At 42.9% G+C, this 19,238-nt stretch overlaps 1 protein-coding gene across 3 annotated transcripts in view; it reads right to left on the reverse strand.

Moving 5' to 3' along the window:
- Positions 1 to 2,039: 2,039 nt before the first annotated feature.
- Positions 2,040 to 19,238, reverse strand: part of LOC121562682 (echinoderm microtubule-associated protein-like 2) — a 29,465-nt gene continuing 12,266 nt past the window's right edge. Inside the window, exons 2-23 of one of the 3 annotated variants that reach the window (XM_041874887.1) lie at positions 16,657 to 16,863; positions 16,024 to 16,156; positions 15,674 to 15,778; positions 11,175 to 11,197; positions 10,223 to 10,352; positions 9,339 to 9,488; positions 8,396 to 8,465; positions 8,238 to 8,252; positions 7,972 to 8,082; positions 7,681 to 7,776; positions 7,308 to 7,442; positions 7,078 to 7,177; positions 6,735 to 6,889; positions 6,350 to 6,475; positions 6,020 to 6,151; positions 4,242 to 4,309; positions 3,963 to 4,051; positions 3,670 to 3,767; positions 3,480 to 3,567; positions 3,296 to 3,391; positions 2,746 to 2,876; positions 2,040 to 2,540 (exon numbers count right to left, since the gene is read on the reverse strand). In XM_041874887.1, coding sequence (XP_041730821.1) covers positions 2,415 to 2,540; positions 2,746 to 2,876; positions 3,296 to 3,391; positions 3,480 to 3,567; positions 3,670 to 3,767; positions 3,963 to 4,051; positions 4,242 to 4,309; positions 6,020 to 6,151; positions 6,350 to 6,475; positions 6,735 to 6,889; positions 7,078 to 7,177; positions 7,308 to 7,442; positions 7,681 to 7,776; positions 7,972 to 8,082; positions 8,238 to 8,252; positions 8,396 to 8,465; positions 9,339 to 9,488; positions 10,223 to 10,352; positions 11,175 to 11,197; positions 15,674 to 15,778; positions 16,024 to 16,156; positions 16,657 to 16,863 — 2,384 coding nt within the window. In that variant the 3' untranslated portion in view covers positions 2,040 to 2,414. Of the gene's footprint in view, positions 2,541 to 2,745; positions 2,877 to 3,295; positions 3,392 to 3,479; positions 3,568 to 3,669; positions 3,768 to 3,962; positions 4,052 to 4,241; positions 4,310 to 6,019; positions 6,152 to 6,349; positions 6,476 to 6,734; positions 6,890 to 7,077; positions 7,178 to 7,307; positions 7,443 to 7,680; positions 7,777 to 7,971; positions 8,083 to 8,237; positions 8,253 to 8,395; positions 8,466 to 9,338; positions 9,489 to 10,222; positions 10,353 to 11,174; positions 11,198 to 14,269; positions 14,385 to 15,673; positions 15,779 to 16,023; positions 16,157 to 16,656; positions 16,864 to 19,238 lie in introns of those variants that run through there. The other 2 variants (XM_041874892.1, XM_041874895.1) reach the window with 2 other exon arrangements.

Below are 19,238 nucleotides of genomic sequence, written 5' to 3' on the forward strand. Positions count from 1 at the left end.
GTAAACAGACTCAGCACAGGCTAGACGAGTTTCAGAGAGTCAAATAGATGTATAGCGTCATTTTATGTTCTGTGGGAGACCCGAGTCAAACTCTTCCACCCGCTGCAGTTTTACTTGGAATCTGTTTTGGCCTATCTACTTCTTTTCTGTCCTGAATCACCATCTCTAAGGGGTAAACATCAAACAGTTATTCCCACTGGCCTACTAAAAAATGTACTTTGTTTTAAGATGATTCATTCCATTCTAATTCTATTGATACAGGGAGATAAATCATTTATATGGAGACATAAAACAGAAATATTCTGGCCTTGAATGGTTCAAGAGACAACCCCATCAATGATTCCTCCGAATTTGCTATAGACTTGAATTACTACTGGACATCCTATAGGCACCAAACTTTATAGATCTTGATATTGGCCTGGAGACATAACCCCCTTGTGGCCATTCTTAGGTCTACAAATGTTAACCCATCAATTCTTAATCAACAGGCACCTTGCAGTGAAATTTAAAATACACTTTTTAAAAGGAATTCAAAAGAAACAAAAAGGCGTAGCATTTCATTTGTATTCTTATATTTGTATTCCTCAGTTCGTTTTTAGATTTGGATTCTTGCCTAAAGCTGTAATATTTGATGTTTGAGACTGTTTAGTATTAGAGCTAAATATGGATAAATACTGGTTGGTAATGAGTCTTTCTGAGATATCCATCAGTCTTTCTGAGCCCATGGTCCTGACAGTAAGAGAAAAGCAACTCAGATTTATTTACACTGCAAAAAGTTAAATGTAAGTGAAGTTGTTCTATTTTGAGCCTGGGCTTTAATCTTTGAGTGAAAACACAGCAAAAGCCACTCAACAAGCGGCTGCTCGGCCCAGATGCTGGGAGTCTCATCCGCCTAATTCCACTTGAATTTTTGTCATATTGTTTAACTTTTCATATCCCCCAAGGAGTCGATATTATTACCCCCACCCTCCAACCTCAGTGAGGACCAGGGAAGGAGCATCTTGAGGCGGCCTGGAAAGAGGCAGATTAGTGTTCCCACATACCAGGGCTTCAACACAGCCACAGCAGCATCAACCCAGCCATTGCCCAGCAACCAATTACCCAAGATATGCACTTCCTCTTTGAAGATTAAAATCCACTACCCTCCCTGCTTGAGCTTGTAGAGTTCTGTTTTATATAACACAGTACGGCAGGGCTTGGTATATGTAGACAGTCAACGCACTTGCACCACCATTTTCTTGTTTGTTTTCAGTACTAAATGGGAATGTTTGTTAAATGATGAGTTAGGTATTCTGAATAGCTGACAGATTAATTTTAAGTGGGACAGCAATTACTTTGATGTGCAAGTAGGATTGCAGAGGTTTCTGGTGCAAAACACTCCACAACAAACTACTTGAAAGTGTATTCACCAACTATGACCCTTTCAAGTGTTTTGAAGTACTGAGTAAAATAGGATGGCAAATGGACAGTGATCAAGGACATTGTCTGTTTGCGTAAGGTTTACAGGAAAAAACATGACTTCCTCCATATGATTGAACCACAGAGGGCAAAACAATTGAGGAGACGTTAATGCTGTTTGAGGTTTACCATGACCTTCTTCCTCCTTGCTAATCAGGCACGCGTTGACAGGTCACCTCCACATCAGCCTCATGACCAATAACAACAGGTTAGGCCTTGAGCCTTCAAACAAATAGGTTAAAAGGGATGTTATGGTCGTCAGCATGTTGACTGTCTAAAGAGAACTGCAATACACAGCAGGGGTCACTTGTGAAAATACAATGAAGTATGCCTCACCTTGGCATTTGGGAAAAAGCCTAGGGTGTACATTTGAAACTTCCTGTATGTTTCATAGGCAGGAAGTGATGAGTATACTGTAGTAGCTCCAAAGCAAGTCAGAAGACCCAAAATGTTTGCAATTGTACATTACATTAAACATTATTATTTTAGGCTACCTTTTAAAAAGTCGCAGTACACCATTTGAGTCACTGCCTCTGGTAGATAGCTCTTTAAATACAGTATCAGAGCGTATTCAAACATGATTGGGTTAGAAACTTTATTAACAAAACAAAGGCAAAGCACAGCTTAAACTCACTCCTAAATATGTATGAAGTGCTAGGTGCCACGCCACCACATTACAGTTAATATTAGAATCTCACAGCGACTCAGATATACTGTATAATATACCTCTATAGACCTTGCAACATAAATAGCAGCTACAACTGTGTTTAAATAGCCTTAAATAGTCTCAACATGCTTATTCTCTGAAGTCAGTGCCCCACCTAGTGGCACCTCAGGACAGTACCATCAGACAAACAGTGCAGAGGAGAGGGTTAAAGTGGGTGTTTTTATAGGCACAGAAGTGCTGCCCTCTGGTGGGCAGGAGGCGAAGGTGGAGACTGATGCAGCAGGGTTGTCTAGGCGACCACCCACTGGAGGATGCTGGTGTCCTTCCCTCCTGTGGAGATCAGGTGACTGTCGTCGTGGAGAAAGGCAACGTTGGTCACATGGCTGCTGTGGCCACTGTAGGTATGGCTTGGGGCCTGCATGGCGTGACAAGGAGGGGAGACAGACACAAAGAGAAGGTTAATAATTAATCCACTGAGGGGCAAATCCTAACTTCCACTTTAGTAAAAAATTTCCCCTGAATGATTAACTTTCATATGTTTAGATGCAAACAGGTTAATTTAAGTGGATGAGAAAACACTCAAATAAAAACGTATAAGATGTAAATGATTGCAAACGTACCCTTGGCTGGGAGCAGGGGTTGGAGAACAAGCGCACTTTGCCAAAGTCGTCAGCAGAGGCCAGCAGGGAAGAGTCATGTGACCTGCACACGGCGTTAATGTCCGTGCCATCAGCACCGTCGGGCCAAACACCTAGATGGAACCAGTGATGTAGGTGTAAAAAAAAAATAGGTGGGTAAACTGTGATCGCCAGTTGCGGTGAAAAAAGTAATGCTTAAGTTCGTATACTTTTAATGCATTCTTCCACAAAAGGTGGGTAGACTATTTACTTGCGTTTACCCTCCACTACTCCACTAGATAGAACCAAACCAGCCCAGAGGCAGGAAACAGAGACTCTCACTTGATACAATTGCAAAGACTAACAGCTCCATTTTAAAATGATTGGACTGCTGTCACAATCGCCAATTGCTAGTGACCTGAACAGACTGTTTAAAGAACTCAGTGAGTTACAGTTGACGCAGATAAGTTTCGTTTCTTGGATTTATAAAGCTACAGTCTGGTTTTGCCATCATTACCCCATATCACAAGTGAAACAGGAAGTGGTGACTCACCAAAGACGCTGAAGCCTAGAACACAAGTGGAAGTTGCCCACTGCACATTACGGACTAGGTCTATGCTCGTCACATGTTTGGCGCTGGAAGCTTCCCCTTTACCACAAACAGAAGATAAGCTTGAATGTACCACAATAGACCGCAGTTATAGACAAAGTTATCCATTTGGACAAAAGAGACTCACAGAATAGGATCTCGTAGTCTCCTGAGTTGGTTACAATGTATTGGCTGTCAACGGACCAATCCAGGTGGGTGACAAAACTGGAGTGACCCTATGAGGAAAATAAATAAACAAATCACAAAAATGTTAGTGTAATAGTTCAGAAAACAGAGGGATTTAATTTCCCATAAATGGGATTGTCTTTATTACTTACAGTGCATTTCCCCACGCGGCTGTACTTCTTGCCATTCTCCGTCACGGCATAGATGTAAACAAAGTTGTCATGGGAACCTACAGCTAGGAAGTTGCCATCTAAGAACAGGAGAGTTAGGTTAGTTGTGATTGTGGATGTAGGAGGAGGTGGATAAGAATACTGTATAATCCTGTACCGTTTTGTTCAGACAGATGGTCAGCCATTTTCTGAGATGTCACTTATTGGAGCCATTAACAATGTGTATATTTAAGGAGGGATATATGATATTGTAAATGACGTCTCTTGTACAGTACCTGGGGAGTACTTGACATTAGAGATTATCTCGTTGCCATCAGTGTGCATGTACACCAGGTCTCGGGTGTCAGTGTCCAGCACCAACCACCTACAGACACACAGACAGGATGAGGAAGTATAGGAGAGATCATTTGATGGTGTCTTTGCCCTAATACTATGTAATCAAATTCCATACCAAATCCTTCATCCTGTCTAAATGAAGTGTGCTGTTAGCATTTCATTGTCCAATTAGAGATGATTGTCAAGCAAATGTGTGAGGATCTGAGGATGTACAGTACCTTCCTGTCATGGTCCCCACTGCAAGCACAGCTCCACTGGGATGGAACCCTGCAGAGCGCCCTGGGTCCTGGAGGATGGAGGGAGACATAGAGGATCAACAGGGCTGCATGGTGCCCATCACATACAAGTCAGGACAACTACTGTGGACTGATGTAAATTCACTAAGCTAGATGTTTCAGGTGCCTTTGTCATTACAGCAGGGTAACGAAGTGTGGATCTGGACCAACTACAACTCTCTTCTTGAAGCTGGTGTACAGTCGTGGTCAAACGTTTTGAGAATGACACAAGTATTGGTCTTCACAAAGTTTGCTGCTTCAGTGTTTTTAGATATTTTTGTCAGATGTTACTATGGTATACTGAAGTATAATTACAAGCATTCCATAAGTGTCAAAGGCTTTTAGTGACAATTACATTAACCTTATGCAAAGAGTCAATATTTGCAGCGTTGACCCTTCTTTTTCAAGACCTCTGCAATCCGCCCTGGCATGCTGTCAATTAACTTCTGGGCCACATCCTGACTGATGGCAGCCCATTCTTGTATAATCAATGCTTGGAGTTTGTCAGAATTTGTGGGGTTTTGTTTGTCCACCCGCCTCTTGAGGATTGACCACAAGTTCTCAAATGGGATTAAGGTCTGGGGAGTTTCCTGGCCATGGAGCCAAAATGTTGATGTTTTGTTCCCCGAGCCACTTAGTTATCACTTTTGCATTATGGCAAGGTGCTCTATCATGCTGGAAAAGGCATTGTTCGTCACCAAACTGTTATTGGATGGTTGGGAGAAGTTGCTCTCGGAGGATGTGTTGGTACCATTCTTTATTCATGGCTGTGTTCTTAGGCAAAATTGTGAGTGAGCCCACTCCCTTGGCTGAGAAGCAACCCCACACATGAATGGTCTCAGGATGCTTTACTGTTGGCATGACACAGGACTGATGGTAGCGCGCACCTTGTCTTTACCCCAGTCCTCAGCAGTCCAATCCCTGTACCTTTTGCAGAATATCAGTCTGTCCCTGATGTTTTTCCTGGAGAGAAGTGGCTTCCTCGCTGCCCTTCTTGACACCAGGCCATCCTCCAAAAGTATTCGCCTCACTGTGCGTGCAGATGCACTCACACCAGCCTGCTGCCATTCCTGAGCAAGCTCTGCACTGGTGGTGCCCCGATCCCGCAGCTGAATCAACTTTAGGAGCCGGTCCTGGCGCTTGCTGGACTTTCTTGGGCGCCCTGAAGCCTTCTTCACAACAATTGAACCTCTCTCCTTGAAGTTCTTGATGATCCGATAAATGGTTGATTTAGGTGCAATCTTACTAGCAGCAATATCCATGCCTGTGAAGCCCTTTTTGTGCAAAGCAATGATGACGGCACGTGTTTCCTTGCAGGTAACCATGGTTAACAGAGGAAGAACAATGATTTCAAGCACCACCCTCCTTCTAAAGCTTCCAGTCTGTTATTCTAACTCAATCAGCATGTCAGAGTGATCTCCAGCCTTGTCCTCGTCAACACTCTCACCTGTGTTAACGAGAGAATCACTGACATGATGTCAGCTGGTCCTTTTGTGGCAGGGTGGACATTTTGGGATTAAGTTCATTTTCATGGGAAAGAGGGACTTTGCAATTAATCTGATCACTCTTCATAACATTCTGGAGTATATGCAAATTGCCATCATAAAAACTGAGGCAGCAGACTTTGTGAAAATTTATATTTGTGTCATTCTCAAAACTTTTGACCACGACTGTATATTCAAAGGAGTGTAGCTACAGAGAAGAGTCGGAAGATTGAGCACCTCTATGGTCTTGCTCCAGAGAGGCTGATGGGAGTTGGTGTCCCATAGGTGGACCTGCTTGTCCTGGCCACAAGTCACAAACTGCTCCATAGAAGGATGGATGTCCAGCCCCCACAGCTCATCTGTGTGACCCTGAGAGATGGAGAGATTAAGAGAGGAGGCGAGATTATAGAGAAAGGGTATTGCATGTACAGAAAAAGCAAAATGGAGACAGATGATGAAGAACGGTAAAAGAGGAAGGGAGAGAAGAGAAATATGGGCGTTATAAAACAGGTAAAAACGTATATGTAGGAAATAACTAGTTACAGTGGCAATTGAGAGGTTGTGTACCTGTACTATAGGGTTGAGTATTTCAGGGAATGAGCCTGTAAGGATGGCGTTCTTGGTGGTCCCAACTAACAGCTCCCCCTGCTTCCCCTCAGTCACGGCTCTCACTGGCCCAAACGCCTCAGGGACCTGAGAGAGAGGACACACAACAGCAAAAAGCATAAAACTATACATCTCATCTGTCATTCTCAAGTTGCATTACGGCTGCCCAAAGGACACCTAAACAGTTAACAAACACTTGGTCTTTGTAACTGTCATGTGCTAAGGAAAAGGTCAAGGGAAGCTATGAGCTCAGCAGTCTTGATTTTGGTTCATATAGAATACAGCATGTCCTTATCTGCATAAGGTTTACTCATCCTTCTGAGTCATTCACACCCTCTTCTCTCACCTCCATCTCACTCTGCTTGTGATAGTCGTGGTCCCAGAGCACCATCCTGCGGTCCTTCCCTCCACCTGACACCAGCGTACCGTCCTTCAGCACACACAGGGAGAAGATCCCGCCCTCATGGGCCCGCGCCACCACCTGGCTGATCCGGTTCCCACCTGTCAATCACAAACCGCTGTCAAATAATATGCTTCAAGGAGGGACGTTTGAGGTGGACTTGTGTGATGTGTACTTTATTCATAATAAATTGCTTTCATATAAGTAAAGAAATGGATGTGTGAATTGAATGACTGGTTGCAGAGCACTAAGTTACGATGGCTGAGAAGGCTGTTGTCTTCAAACAGACCTTTGGCCCAGACGTAGATGTTCCCACTGGAGTCTCCTGTGATGGCGTCTCCGTTCTCAGCAAAGGCCACACACAGCACGTACTTGGGCTTCTCGTTTTTCTGGGAGAAAATGTTTAACAGTACTGTTATAATTCAATAATTACTTTGTGTACACAAAATCATATTTTTTTTACAGTTACCAGTTGTAACAGGAGACAGAAGTTAAGTTGTTTTTTGGTTGTTCACACACCTCGAACAGCCCCTGGCGTTTGGTGAGAGTGTTTCCGTCCATGGTCCAGAAGTTCAAGTGGGACTTCCCACAGGTGACGATCAGGTTGGCGTCCATTGGGTGGAAGGCTGCGGCCAGCACTGAGTCATTAGAGCACTGGAGGGGATGACAGGAGAATTAGACCCCTGAACTGGCAGACAGACGATGGTGACTGACTGCACCACAGATAACAACACTTTCTCATACTCAAGCCTACACTGCTGACGCCTTCACTTTTCCTTATGTCAACAGTGATCAATCATGACTAGTCTTTATTGCCGTGATATACCATGCAATACCAAGGATAGCAGCTCTCCTCATGCATACTGTAGTTTAGTCTGTGGGGCTTCATCACCTTCACATCAGCCAGCTGTTTCTCCTTCTGCCAGTTCCACACAGACAGGATGTGGTCATTGGCATCATCGACGGCACAGAGATGAGTGCCACCATTCTGTTGAAGGACAGGTATTTATCAGAGCCATATATATATATCATGTAAATAAATGGCTCTATTTGTTTCAGACAATTTATAGATATTTAACATATATGCTGGCTATTGTCATGGAACATGCTTTCAAAATAATAATGAATTACTATGAATTACTTTCTCAAAGTTAGGTCTGTAATCAGGTTGTGGAGGGCTTACCGACTTGGAGAAGGCCACACAGGTGACCGCCCGGTCAAACACGCCCATCCCAATGACATGCAGGGTATTGAGACTGACCGAATCCCACACACGCACATGAGGAGGCAACAGCTGAGAGAGAGAGTGGGTGTGAGAGAAAGAAAGTGGATACAGTGCTGTCATGCATTACATTGAAATGTATAAATATTTGAATAATATAAAATATAAGATGGTCATAACAGGACATAACTGGTCATTTCTTCAGAATTTGTTGATTTTAAATGTACCTTGCCCTCTAACAGCTGATAATGAAATTAATGAAAGAGAGAGAGAGTAGGTCAGAGAGAGAAATTGGAACCACTGCAGTCATGGACATCCTACTGTGAACCACAATACGATTCCCATAAGAGATCAGAAGAGGTCATTCCTTCAGAACGTAATGTACCTTGCCATCTTTGGAGGTTCCGGCGACTTGTCCAGTGGCTATGGTGACCATGTCTGGATGGATGCCTAAGCTGCCGGGAAGAGCGCACAGTGACAGTGATGTGGTGAGTCATAAGGCCAAGCTAACCTTTCCCACTGTCCTCTGGGGACTTCTTGTTTGTTTTTCCCATCTCTGTATACAACGGCTGTAATGCCGTCTAAGTCAACTCATTTATTCAGACCTTTAATAATGACTCATGAAATAAACAAACAGTCAATGATACTTCAACAATAATGGGCCCTACAACAAATACACTGGTATGAAGAGCCCTTGAAGAAGCATAAGTGTTGTGATGATACATAATACTTTCATGAACGCATTTGCACATTTTGAAGGTAAATTCGACATTATTATAGCCACACTGAAAACAGTCTACAATACAAATGAAAGAGTATGCTGGTCAGGCATATCAAATAGTTAGCTATAGCCCAACATGTATGAAAATGATACTGTGCAAGTAGGACATTACCATATACCAGCCCAACCTTTGTTTGCACAGGAGACACTGAGCCTCGAACAGGACCTAATTTAAATAAAGTTAGTTTATTCTGAATCAATGTGTCATTCAAGGAAGTTCTCTTGGCACAGTAAGCCTTGGAAAATGCAATTCTACCTTGCCCCGATTTGAATCAAATGATAGCTGATGATTATCAGATGAAACTGTGAATGCCATCCAGTGAGCAATCACATTCAGCTAAATTAATTCCAAATGAAACATCTTGCCGTTTGCGAAGCCTATCACGTGCATTGCTGCACTAAATGCAGTGGGGTATCATCATCATCTGGAGTGAAAGCTAAGGCAAAGAAAAATAAGATACATTTCCTGAAGAAAAGTTGTGTGCTTGCGCCAGTCATCTAAAGGTTATGGTAGTGGGAGCTGCTGAACCAAGCACACTAGCCTTACCATTTGACATCGTCGTTGTGGCCCAGGTAATGTCTCTGCTGCTGTTCCTCCACGTTGTAGAGCACCACCACAGAGGCATTGAAGTAGACTATCTCCCCTGTGGGGAGCAGGTAGAGGTTGGTGCGGCAGTCTCTGCCCCTGTACCCATACCTGGACGACCGAGGGTTAAGGACCACAACAGTAACCCTGTGAACAACCAGTGTTGAACAGTAGGAGGCTGATGCTATCTCAGAACTTATGGAAGGGAAGTACAATACAAATCAAAGAAGTTACTCTCCAGAGGTCATAAACTCACACACAAGTCATCAACTATAGTAATGTGGTACTATATTCTTGTGTGATGACAGTAATGAAACACGGAAATGTCCTTTCTCAAATGCACATTATAAACTGGGTGGTTCGAGCCCTGAATGCTGATTGGCTGAAAGCCGTGATATACCAAGCCGTATACCACAGGTATGACAAAACATTTATTTTTACTGCTCTAATTACGTTGGTAACCAGTTTATAATAGCAATAATGCACCTCGGGGGTTTGTGGTATATGGCCAATATACCACGGCTAAGGGCTGTATCCAGGCACTCTGTGTTGCGTCGTGCCTAAGAACAGCCCTTAGCCGTGGTGTATTGGCCATACACCACACCCCATCGTGCCTTATTGCTTAAATATACTTCTATAGCCATTTTCCCCACCGAGCTTTCCCTGCCTCATCTGGGGTGTAATCATTAGTCCAACCCTAGCAAACTGAAAAACATGTTCAACAAAAGTTTATATTGGAATAATTCAGATAGGTCCCTCCCTGTTTTGTTCCATTTGGTTTCTAGTGAATACACCCCTGTATTCCTAGCAGCACTACTCTCTGTTTGTCAGTGGCAGAAGGATACACCCACTGCAGTTTGAGCTTGTGCTCAGGCAGCGCCCCCTTGTGGTCCAGGCTGTAGCTGTCCCTCTTCTGGTCAGGCATGTGCATGGTGACTGGCCGACCCCTCAGGAACATCCTCACATAGCCATCCTCTGATACAGGAGAGGGGGAGATAACAGGGAGATAAGAACATGCAGCAGAGAGAAGTTTTTTTTAAATGGTGAAACACTTCCTCTCTGTACCGTTCCTTGCAAGCATGATAGCAAGTACGGTAGGTAGTGAAATGTAACAATCTTTTGAACATAAGCACTCAAACAAATTCTGTTTCCCCACCAATGTAAGAGGCAGGATGTGCACTGAAGCATGACGCCAAAATATATAGCTTTAATGTATGTCATTTCAAACAGTTCTGAAGCTTTGCAGAATTGTTTTTTGTTGAGGCACTACAATTACTCAATGTACCCCATAATACGGTCTCTCTTGGCTGACCTAACATCATTAAAAAAACTAATTGCAGTTATGACTTGCATTATAGTGCTGAAGCTGCTGTCATAACGTGAGTCAATTGAGCTCATTAATAGAGCAGTGTGCTCTCCTCGCTGGCTCTTACCATGCAGCTCTGTGGTCCCTAATCATTTACCCAAGCACTCAGAAAGGACAAGGGAAAATGCAGGTAAATAGCTTGCTAAAAATGGTTGTTTATTGGACATTTTCATTCTTAACTTCAGTGCTCCTGTTTCATGGATTTCTGTGTAGTAAACTGGGCAATGCTTATTTGTTATGGGGGTAGTATTTCAAAAAGCTCAGTGCCTGGAAATGATGTTTTTGTTAGCACATAATTAATATAATATAATGAATTATCTTGCTAAGGTACACTGTATTAGTCTTCAGTCAAACTGTGAGGTATAAAAGGGTGCCAAGTATGGTAAAGGAATCACACACACACACAGGCCTGTTGCTGTGCTAAGACGTACCTGCATTGACGGAGCATTCTTTGCTGAAACGAGATAAATCAGTAGATTGTTATACACATCAAAGGTTATTGTTATGACAAGACACTTGGTGGGAGCAGTTTTGAAGTTTCTGAGATGCAGTTTTTAACTCATGGTGTTGCTGCAATGGACTACATTATTCAGTGACCTCATCCTTTATTCCTGACCTCCACATTAGAGCCCATCAACCAGCTCCACAATGCACGGTCAGCATTATCCAAATAGTGCTGCAATATTAAAAGCAGTAGTTCATATTATAGAGCATATAGAAAACATAAACATATTAAATACAGTATTCACAGACACAATACGGAAGGGAAACTACTGTATTCATGAGATATAGAAAATATAACTGGTGCAATGCCATGAAATGGAAGATAAGGCCAGTTATGAGAGAGAGTGACAGAGAATGAAATAAAGAGCACGAGAGAGTGACAGAGACAGCGCGACAGTCAATATCCTATCGAGTGGCCTCTCCAGCACTCCCCTACATCAGCTGAAAAGCAATGAGTTTCTGTCAAGGCCACTGATAGGTTGCCTAGCTAGGACAGTTTGAGATTACCATGGCAACACAGTCACAGGAGTGATGGTAAGTAAGATGAGAGAGACTAGTCTAGGAGGAACATTTCTTATCATGGTTTGTAAGGAATGTGAATTGCATGAAATAGCCAATTTGAGCATCTTAACCAATCCGAGAGCATAGAGCAGTAGGGTATTCAGTTTGGAGGAAGACTGGATACAATTACAATACTACTGCAGATTGTTTTATTTGACAGCTTGTTTCATTAATTCATGCTATTCAAACTGAAACCGTATTAGTAGTACATTTGGGCAAATACAAGTTTGCTCGCAAGGCATAGCACACACCAAGATCCAATATAGATCGACAGACTGAAAACATGGGGGAAAAAGAGCAAGTAAACAGAGAGGCTTTCATGTTTCTGTCTTTGGCTGAGCATTCATCCACTACAGTGTATTATATCTGGAGCCTGGTTGTTTGTGGGACAACCACAGAGACAGACGGGGAAGGGCTCTCTTTAAAGTAGCTACATAAAGGCCTGTTTGTCTCCCTGCATGCGGCTTTTCAAAATGAGGAGAGGCCCTGTTGTGTCCAATGAGACGCTGAAAGATCCAAAACTACTAATTAAAGCAAGGCTTGATGGGAACTGGAAACAGGAAGGCCAGAGAGATAAATAATGGTGTGGCTTGAAAAGCCTCCGACAATGCAGGAATGCAGTTAGCAGAACTTCATTTTACCGGACAGAAATGACAAGGTATTTACTAAGTAATTAAATGGATGAAATGTGTGTTTGTTTCATTAAGATTCCTCAAAACAAGCAACATTGTAACATTTAGTAGAAAGTTACTGTTGAAATCTATGAAGTAAATATTAAAGTACTCATTGAGTCCCGTGTAGCTCAGTTGGTAGAGCATGGCGCTTGCAACGCCAGGGTTGTGGGATCGATTCCCACGGGGGACCAGTATGAAAACCAAAATGTATGCACTCACTAACTGTAAGTCGCTCTGGATAAGAGCATCTGCTAAATGACTAAAATGTAAAATGTTATAACCTACCATCATTAGGCCTACCTACTAAATTCCAGGTGCTACCCGAATGCAGAGAACAAAATATGCAAATACATCCAGTCAACTTCTGTGCAGATTGCTGCATTATCACCTTTAAAAACAGTAAGAGATAGAAAAGTGGTCCAACAGGATATCATCCTCTCTTCCTCAACCAGTATTTGCCTGCATTCAGACCCCTGAATCAAATTTGCCATTCAAATACATGCAATCTGTTCCTCGTCCTCAGGCTCAGCTATGCCAGTCTGCAATCAGGGTGCGTCAGTCGACATGTTTAATGCATGTGGATGAGCAAAGGTGCCAATCAATAGTCATTCTGCAAAGCAAGAGGCATCAGTCATCCAAATAAATAAGTCACCCAGCCACCCACGATCACAATGAAACATTGCAACAGCAAGGGGGGGAATGTCAAGTAAGCCCCTCTCTGGTATAGAAAAAATCAACCCCAGATAGAAAAATGCCCATTCTTTTTGGTTTGTTGACTCACACATCCGTAATGCAAACCCGTAAATGATCTGCCTAAAACTGGAATGGGACAGAGCTCTCCTTAGCCTATTCATAGACGCTAACCCTAGTGTCTATTCACAAAGGTATCTTCCGTTCAGGGAGGGTTGTTAAGAGCCCCGACACTAGGTCTGAACGTTAACATGCATCGCTTGCGGTACAGTTTTGGAAACATAAGGACCTTTTCTTTCATATCAGTGAGATTATTATTATTTAAAACAAAATGTTAAATTACTACACACCTTTATAAGGTTAGGGTTCCCACACTGTCATATTTCCATGTTACAGCGCTTGTTTACGGAAGACAGAGGCGACCACCTGTGCTAATTAGCTATCTAGCGTGCTCCGAACACCTGTGTGTAACGGAAGGACGCCAGAAAAGTGTTTTAACTGAAAAATACATTGGGCTGCAACTGTGTTAAAAATGGTTAAAACAGTGTACAGTAAGTGTATATTTTATATTTGTGAAATTATTTTGATGTGATGTGAAAGTAGAGGAGGGCTTTATGTTTCTAAAACCGTATCGCAAGCGAGAATTATTAACGTTTCTAAACGTTAAAACAGTGTGTCGGGATTGTAGTTCACATGGTCCCAGCTGTGGCCGATACTTACGGCTGAGAACCCTAGGGATAAGGCAGAATGCCCTCTTGGGTTCCCCCATGCAAACGTTTGAAAACATTCATGTTCTTAAAGAGACGATACAATGAAAAGTACTTGCATTTCAGTGTGTAAACTCTGATTTTCTTTTGATCTCCTAGTCATGTGTTATCTGTGGCTTTAGTTTCTGTTATAATCATAATTGGTGTTTGCATCATTCTAACCTTGTTTCTTTGCTGCCCCTCCCCAAACCCCACTGAAAGAGAACGCGTGAAAAGGTCCCACATAAAATAAAAGTTACTGCTTCCTGTTGGAAAAAACTATCCATCCACCCAAAATGGCTTGTCAAACAATCACCTTCATAACTGCAAAATGTTTACGTATTAATTTACCTGGGTGATCTCTTCATGGTAACTAATCCGTTAGGTAACAGCACAGTGTTGGCAACGCGATTCACACACCCTGTCGACAACTAACAAGCTTCCTTGTTTATTCAGGTTACTTTAGCTGTGTCCTGAGTCTGGGCACTTTTTCCACCAATGGGGAGGCACTTCCTAACTCTGCTGGACCTCCCCTCTGCTCGGTAACCACACCTCCGTTACCTAAGCCCCTGAAATTTGACACCCTCAGCAGAGTGAGCTCATTGAGGGAGGAGGGAGTGGATGGACTGGCTGTATCCATCTGTCTTTCAAAGCTTAATAGCACCTCCATAAAACCAATCAGATCTTGTTATCTACTATTCAAACAATGAGCAGGTGTGGGGCATTTCTGTTTGGTACAAGCAACCATCCATGCATTTGACTGTGAATACACTGTTCCATCTTCCTTTATGAATCGACTGATGCTGTTAAATACAGTAGCCTACATAACACTGCACTGGACTAAAATGATGGAAGTACATGTTAAAACACATCAGTAGATCTGTATTGTCGACATAGAGAGGTCATAACAACACTCCCTGGCTGTCTCCTCTCCTCCCTAGACATTACACATACAGGGGTCGAAATTATTCAAGCCAGTCAAACATCCAGCATGCATTCACATGCTCTCTCCATAGAAATACAACACCACGGTGTTACACAGCAATGCATCTGTGGTGCATTCACACAAGTGTTTAATGATCCTTTGTCATCTGATCTGAACAGCAAGAGGTTAAAAACAACGATTCGTCTACTGATCAGAGTGTCCTAAATTGGACGACAACAAAACCACCTGAGACATTGGGACCTCTACTGTCAGAATACAATGTCAGCCCGAGGAAGAACACAGACCCACACCATATGTCACCTGTCTGATCAAACAGGGAGAAAGAAATGGTATTTTATCTGGCAAGTGAGGCAGATATGGCTGCTCAGGATGTGACAAGCTATCTTGATCATTTCCTCAGAGATCATAGATGAGCTGTACACCCATTCTCAGATGTTGGGTAGACTACACAGATGTATATGAGGTATGCACGGATGTATATTAGCACCGATGTGAGCTACGGACACAGATGTCTTATGGATAAAAGAGGGACATTGATGTGCGCTAAAGTGGAACAAATCATAGCTAACTGTAACACAGAGCTGCCTAAGCATACATTTATGTGAGAATGCAATGCTACGGTACTGCTTTGGTTCTCTCTGGCCAATGACTACATCATTGTCAGTCAGAGGGTTGCTTGGCTGCACACGATGCTCTCTCAGTTTGCCAGATAGAGCAGGAGTGATTGCTGTGTCAGTGTTTCGAGGGTTAGCTGAGTCAGTGTCTGTGTTTAGAGGGTTAGCGGTGTCTGTGCTGTATCAGACAATCACCTGCTCCTGCCACATGTGGAGCTGCTTGACGAGGTGTTTCTGCTTCTGCTGTCAGACACCATCTCTCTCCTGGCCGTGGACAGACGCTCCGTCGACATGCTCTTCCTGGTGGGGGAGGATAGGTGAGAGGGGGAAGGAGGAAGAGGGAGGGGAAAAAGATGAGAGGTGGAAAGAGGGGGGAGAGTGAACCAGGATATTGAGAGGGATATGAAATGTCCCCGGTCATAGGTTTGCAGTGCAGACTGTAGATTCAACGCCACACTGCCACCCTAAGGATTAGCTTGGAAATGCACAATAGAAGGATACCAAGAAAAACAGTATTAGATCCACACATTTGAACAATGTCTTACCTTTTGATGAACAGCAACACTTCCTTTTGGGGAGAAGAGGGGGAGGAAGGGTATCCCCCCATACGTTTCTGCTGGACATAACCATTGCTGAGAGTGAGAGGCTTGGATGGTAATGCTTGCAGGAGTTGACGCACTGGCATCAAAAGAGGGAGAAAATAATGGTTCAGTAAACAGATGTATGTTGTTGAAGTTTTTCAATCGACACTGCAAATTCTTACCAAAGACTACATACAGTACATGGTTTATCTCTCCATTGCAAGTTTTTAAATACAAAATATATATATAGTTTCTCTCAGATTTGGACAGACACTTCAGAACAAACTTCCTTCAGATTATATATTTTGGACTATTTGTTTATCCATGTATGAAGCTGTTATTCAATGCATTTCTATGGGCCAAATTAAATGTTTAATCAACAATTTTTTGTATATGTATGTTTTGATACCTTAAGGGGTCCTAAATTATCCTTTGTAAAACAATTCCCCCTGGCTGGCAACCAACACTCTCCATGCCTTGTGCGTCAGGTTTATAATGCAACCTCCTGGGTATCAGGCTTCTAGACTCTCCTATTACAGCTAGTATGTTGACGAGACTACGGTGGTCTAACGTGGTCCCAGCCTCCCAGCTCCTCACCCTTGGTGGGTGGGGCCAAGGTAGGCCTCCACGCCCCGGCTCCGGCCCCAGGCTGAGTCAGCTCCTCACAGCAGCCCAGTCTGCGCAGCGCGTCGGCCAGTGCGGCCTTTAGCAGCTGGATCTCATCCTCCTGCAACTGGACACGCTGCTCCAGGTGGGACAGGCGGTCGTCCACCTCCATGGTGCTGCCAGCAGACACATTGTCATCTGAGAGATAGGGAGAGAGAGTGGGGGGAGAGGGAGGGAGATAGGGAGGGAGAGAGAGAGAGAGGGAGAAGGAAAAACGGACAGAGAGACAGATAGAGCTGGTGTCAGGAGGATGGAACAAAGGTGTTTTGTTGTTCACCCAGTACAGAACCAGGAATTTGCATAATTCTCCATGCTTTATGTGTTAGTTTTTGCTAATAAAGATTACACTAGGCTACTTCAATATGTTGGTCTTAGATTCCTACAGCAAAGACGACCAAAAATGTCAGTTCTGGGGTTTCTGACAGATGAAAAGCGGTATTTGCTTGAAACAAAATTGAGGCCAACCCCATTTTGAAGATTTTGTCTCTACATCTCTGAAGAATAGCAGAGATGCATAAAGATGGCGGCCCCCATGCACTTAACACAAATGCCTCGTTTGCTAAGTTAACTGTATTGTACATTGGCCTCCTTTACTCTTTTGTGTGTTGGCATTAGCACATTATACCTGACCCCAGTTCTAGCTCCAAGATGGCGGCAATTTGAATTTATTGATTTATTAGCGCGTTGAACCATGTCGCGCACCGTACTTTAAAAACTCAGTGGGTAGTGGTAAAACAATGACGTCATTTCTGAATTCCGATATCTTTATGCACCTTCGCCATTGTGTGATGCTAGCTAGACCCTAACTTCTCGTCCTTCACTGGGATGACATCATTTGGCTGTCCAATGTAATCCTCTGTTCCAGCTCCAATGCTTAACTCTGCAATATCAGATAGGATGTACTGTAACTGAAAGGTCTGACAATTCTTTCAAATGTCTTTCAACAAAACAATGCAGTCAAAACAGATTCTGTGACAATGTAACAGCATGCTGTACATGCAGTATAATGTTGAGTTGACGACTGTTTGTCACTTGACAAAATTCTGGTATTTGTTATCATCATATGCCATTCAGTGGAGGAAAAAGTACTCAATTGTCATACTTGAGTAAAAGTAAAGATACCTTAATAGAAAATGACTGAAGTAAAAGTGAAAGTCACCCAGTAAAATACTACTTGAATAAAAGTCAAAGTATTTGGTTTTAAATATACTTAAGTATCAAAAGTAAAAGTATAAATAATTTCAAGTTCCTTATATTATGCAAATCAGAATATTTTTATTTATTTACGGAGAGCCAGGGGCACACTCCAACACTCAAGACATAATTTACAAACTAAGCATTTGTGTTCAGTGAGTCAGCCTGAAGTATTTTTACTTAAGTACTTTACACCACTGATGCCATTCAAATGACCAAGAGACATTGTTAGATGAATGTGTCTTTGGAGAAGGATATTTGCATATGACAATTCTACCTGGACTAATATGCACCCCTGTCATGCAGTACTACCAACAGGATTTCTTAGTATAATGCTGCTCTGACTGACATGCCTATTTACTCTGCCTGTAACATGTCTGACCCTGTGGAACCAATTATCTAATCTCTCAGTCAGAAAGATTGTAGAAGAACACACATTCAAATTGGGCATAGCGGAGAGTTTGATTAAAAAAATCCCAACATCTGTTAGATGTTTTTATTCAGCAGGAGGGAAAATGAAAGAACATGTCAAACTGGATACTCCGACATGACAAATACCTATTGGATCTTATGGGGACTTCGGTATAGTTTGCTGTCAAATAACCATGGCGTGCTTTATAACCTTGGTCACAATTTGAAATCTGCTGAGTAAAGAATGGATAAGATTTAAAATCGCCTCTGCAGCAAATGTAAATAACACTGCCTCTGAACGGCCAAGTTACAAAACAACCACAGCTATGGAGGTTTACTCCACCCATTCCCATGTCACAAACTAAAAAACCTGTTTGAAACGTTTCTGGTAATGAATTAAGTGTGATCATTCATTCATTTAAACCTACCTAATTACTCAACAACGATTCCACATGAACGCCATCCCATTACTTTGTTAATGAAAAGCAGGTGGCAGCTGTGTTAAAAATGCATGGCTACTAATGATATAATATGAAAATGACTAAATGGGGAGAGGAGAGAGGGAAGGTTAGCTCTATAGTGTAAGGTGGAGAGGGATGAACCCCTGTGTATTGCGAGAGGACAATGGAGGTCAGAGGAGAAACCAAAGCCTGCTGAAATATTCATAGGGCTCTGGGCTCTGCTTGCCATCCCCTACCTGTCATGCTCAGTCACTCAGCCAGCTAGCCAACCAGTCACTCAGTCAGCTCTCCTCTCCTTAGCTCTCTTGGGGGCTCCCGGGATGGGCTTCTTTCTGATGTCGGGTTTGATGATGTAAGTGCCTGTTCTGCCTCTCTCTCCCTGGACCAATCCCCCGCCTCCTACTTATTTTCCTCCTTCTCCCTAGCGGTACATGCGGCTCACAAAGA

This window comes from Coregonus clupeaformis, chromosome 5 (assembly GCF_020615455.1).
Source record: "Coregonus clupeaformis isolate EN_2021a chromosome 5, ASM2061545v1, whole genome shotgun sequence".
Taxonomy (NCBI): domain Eukaryota; kingdom Metazoa; phylum Chordata; class Actinopteri; order Salmoniformes; family Salmonidae; genus Coregonus; species Coregonus clupeaformis.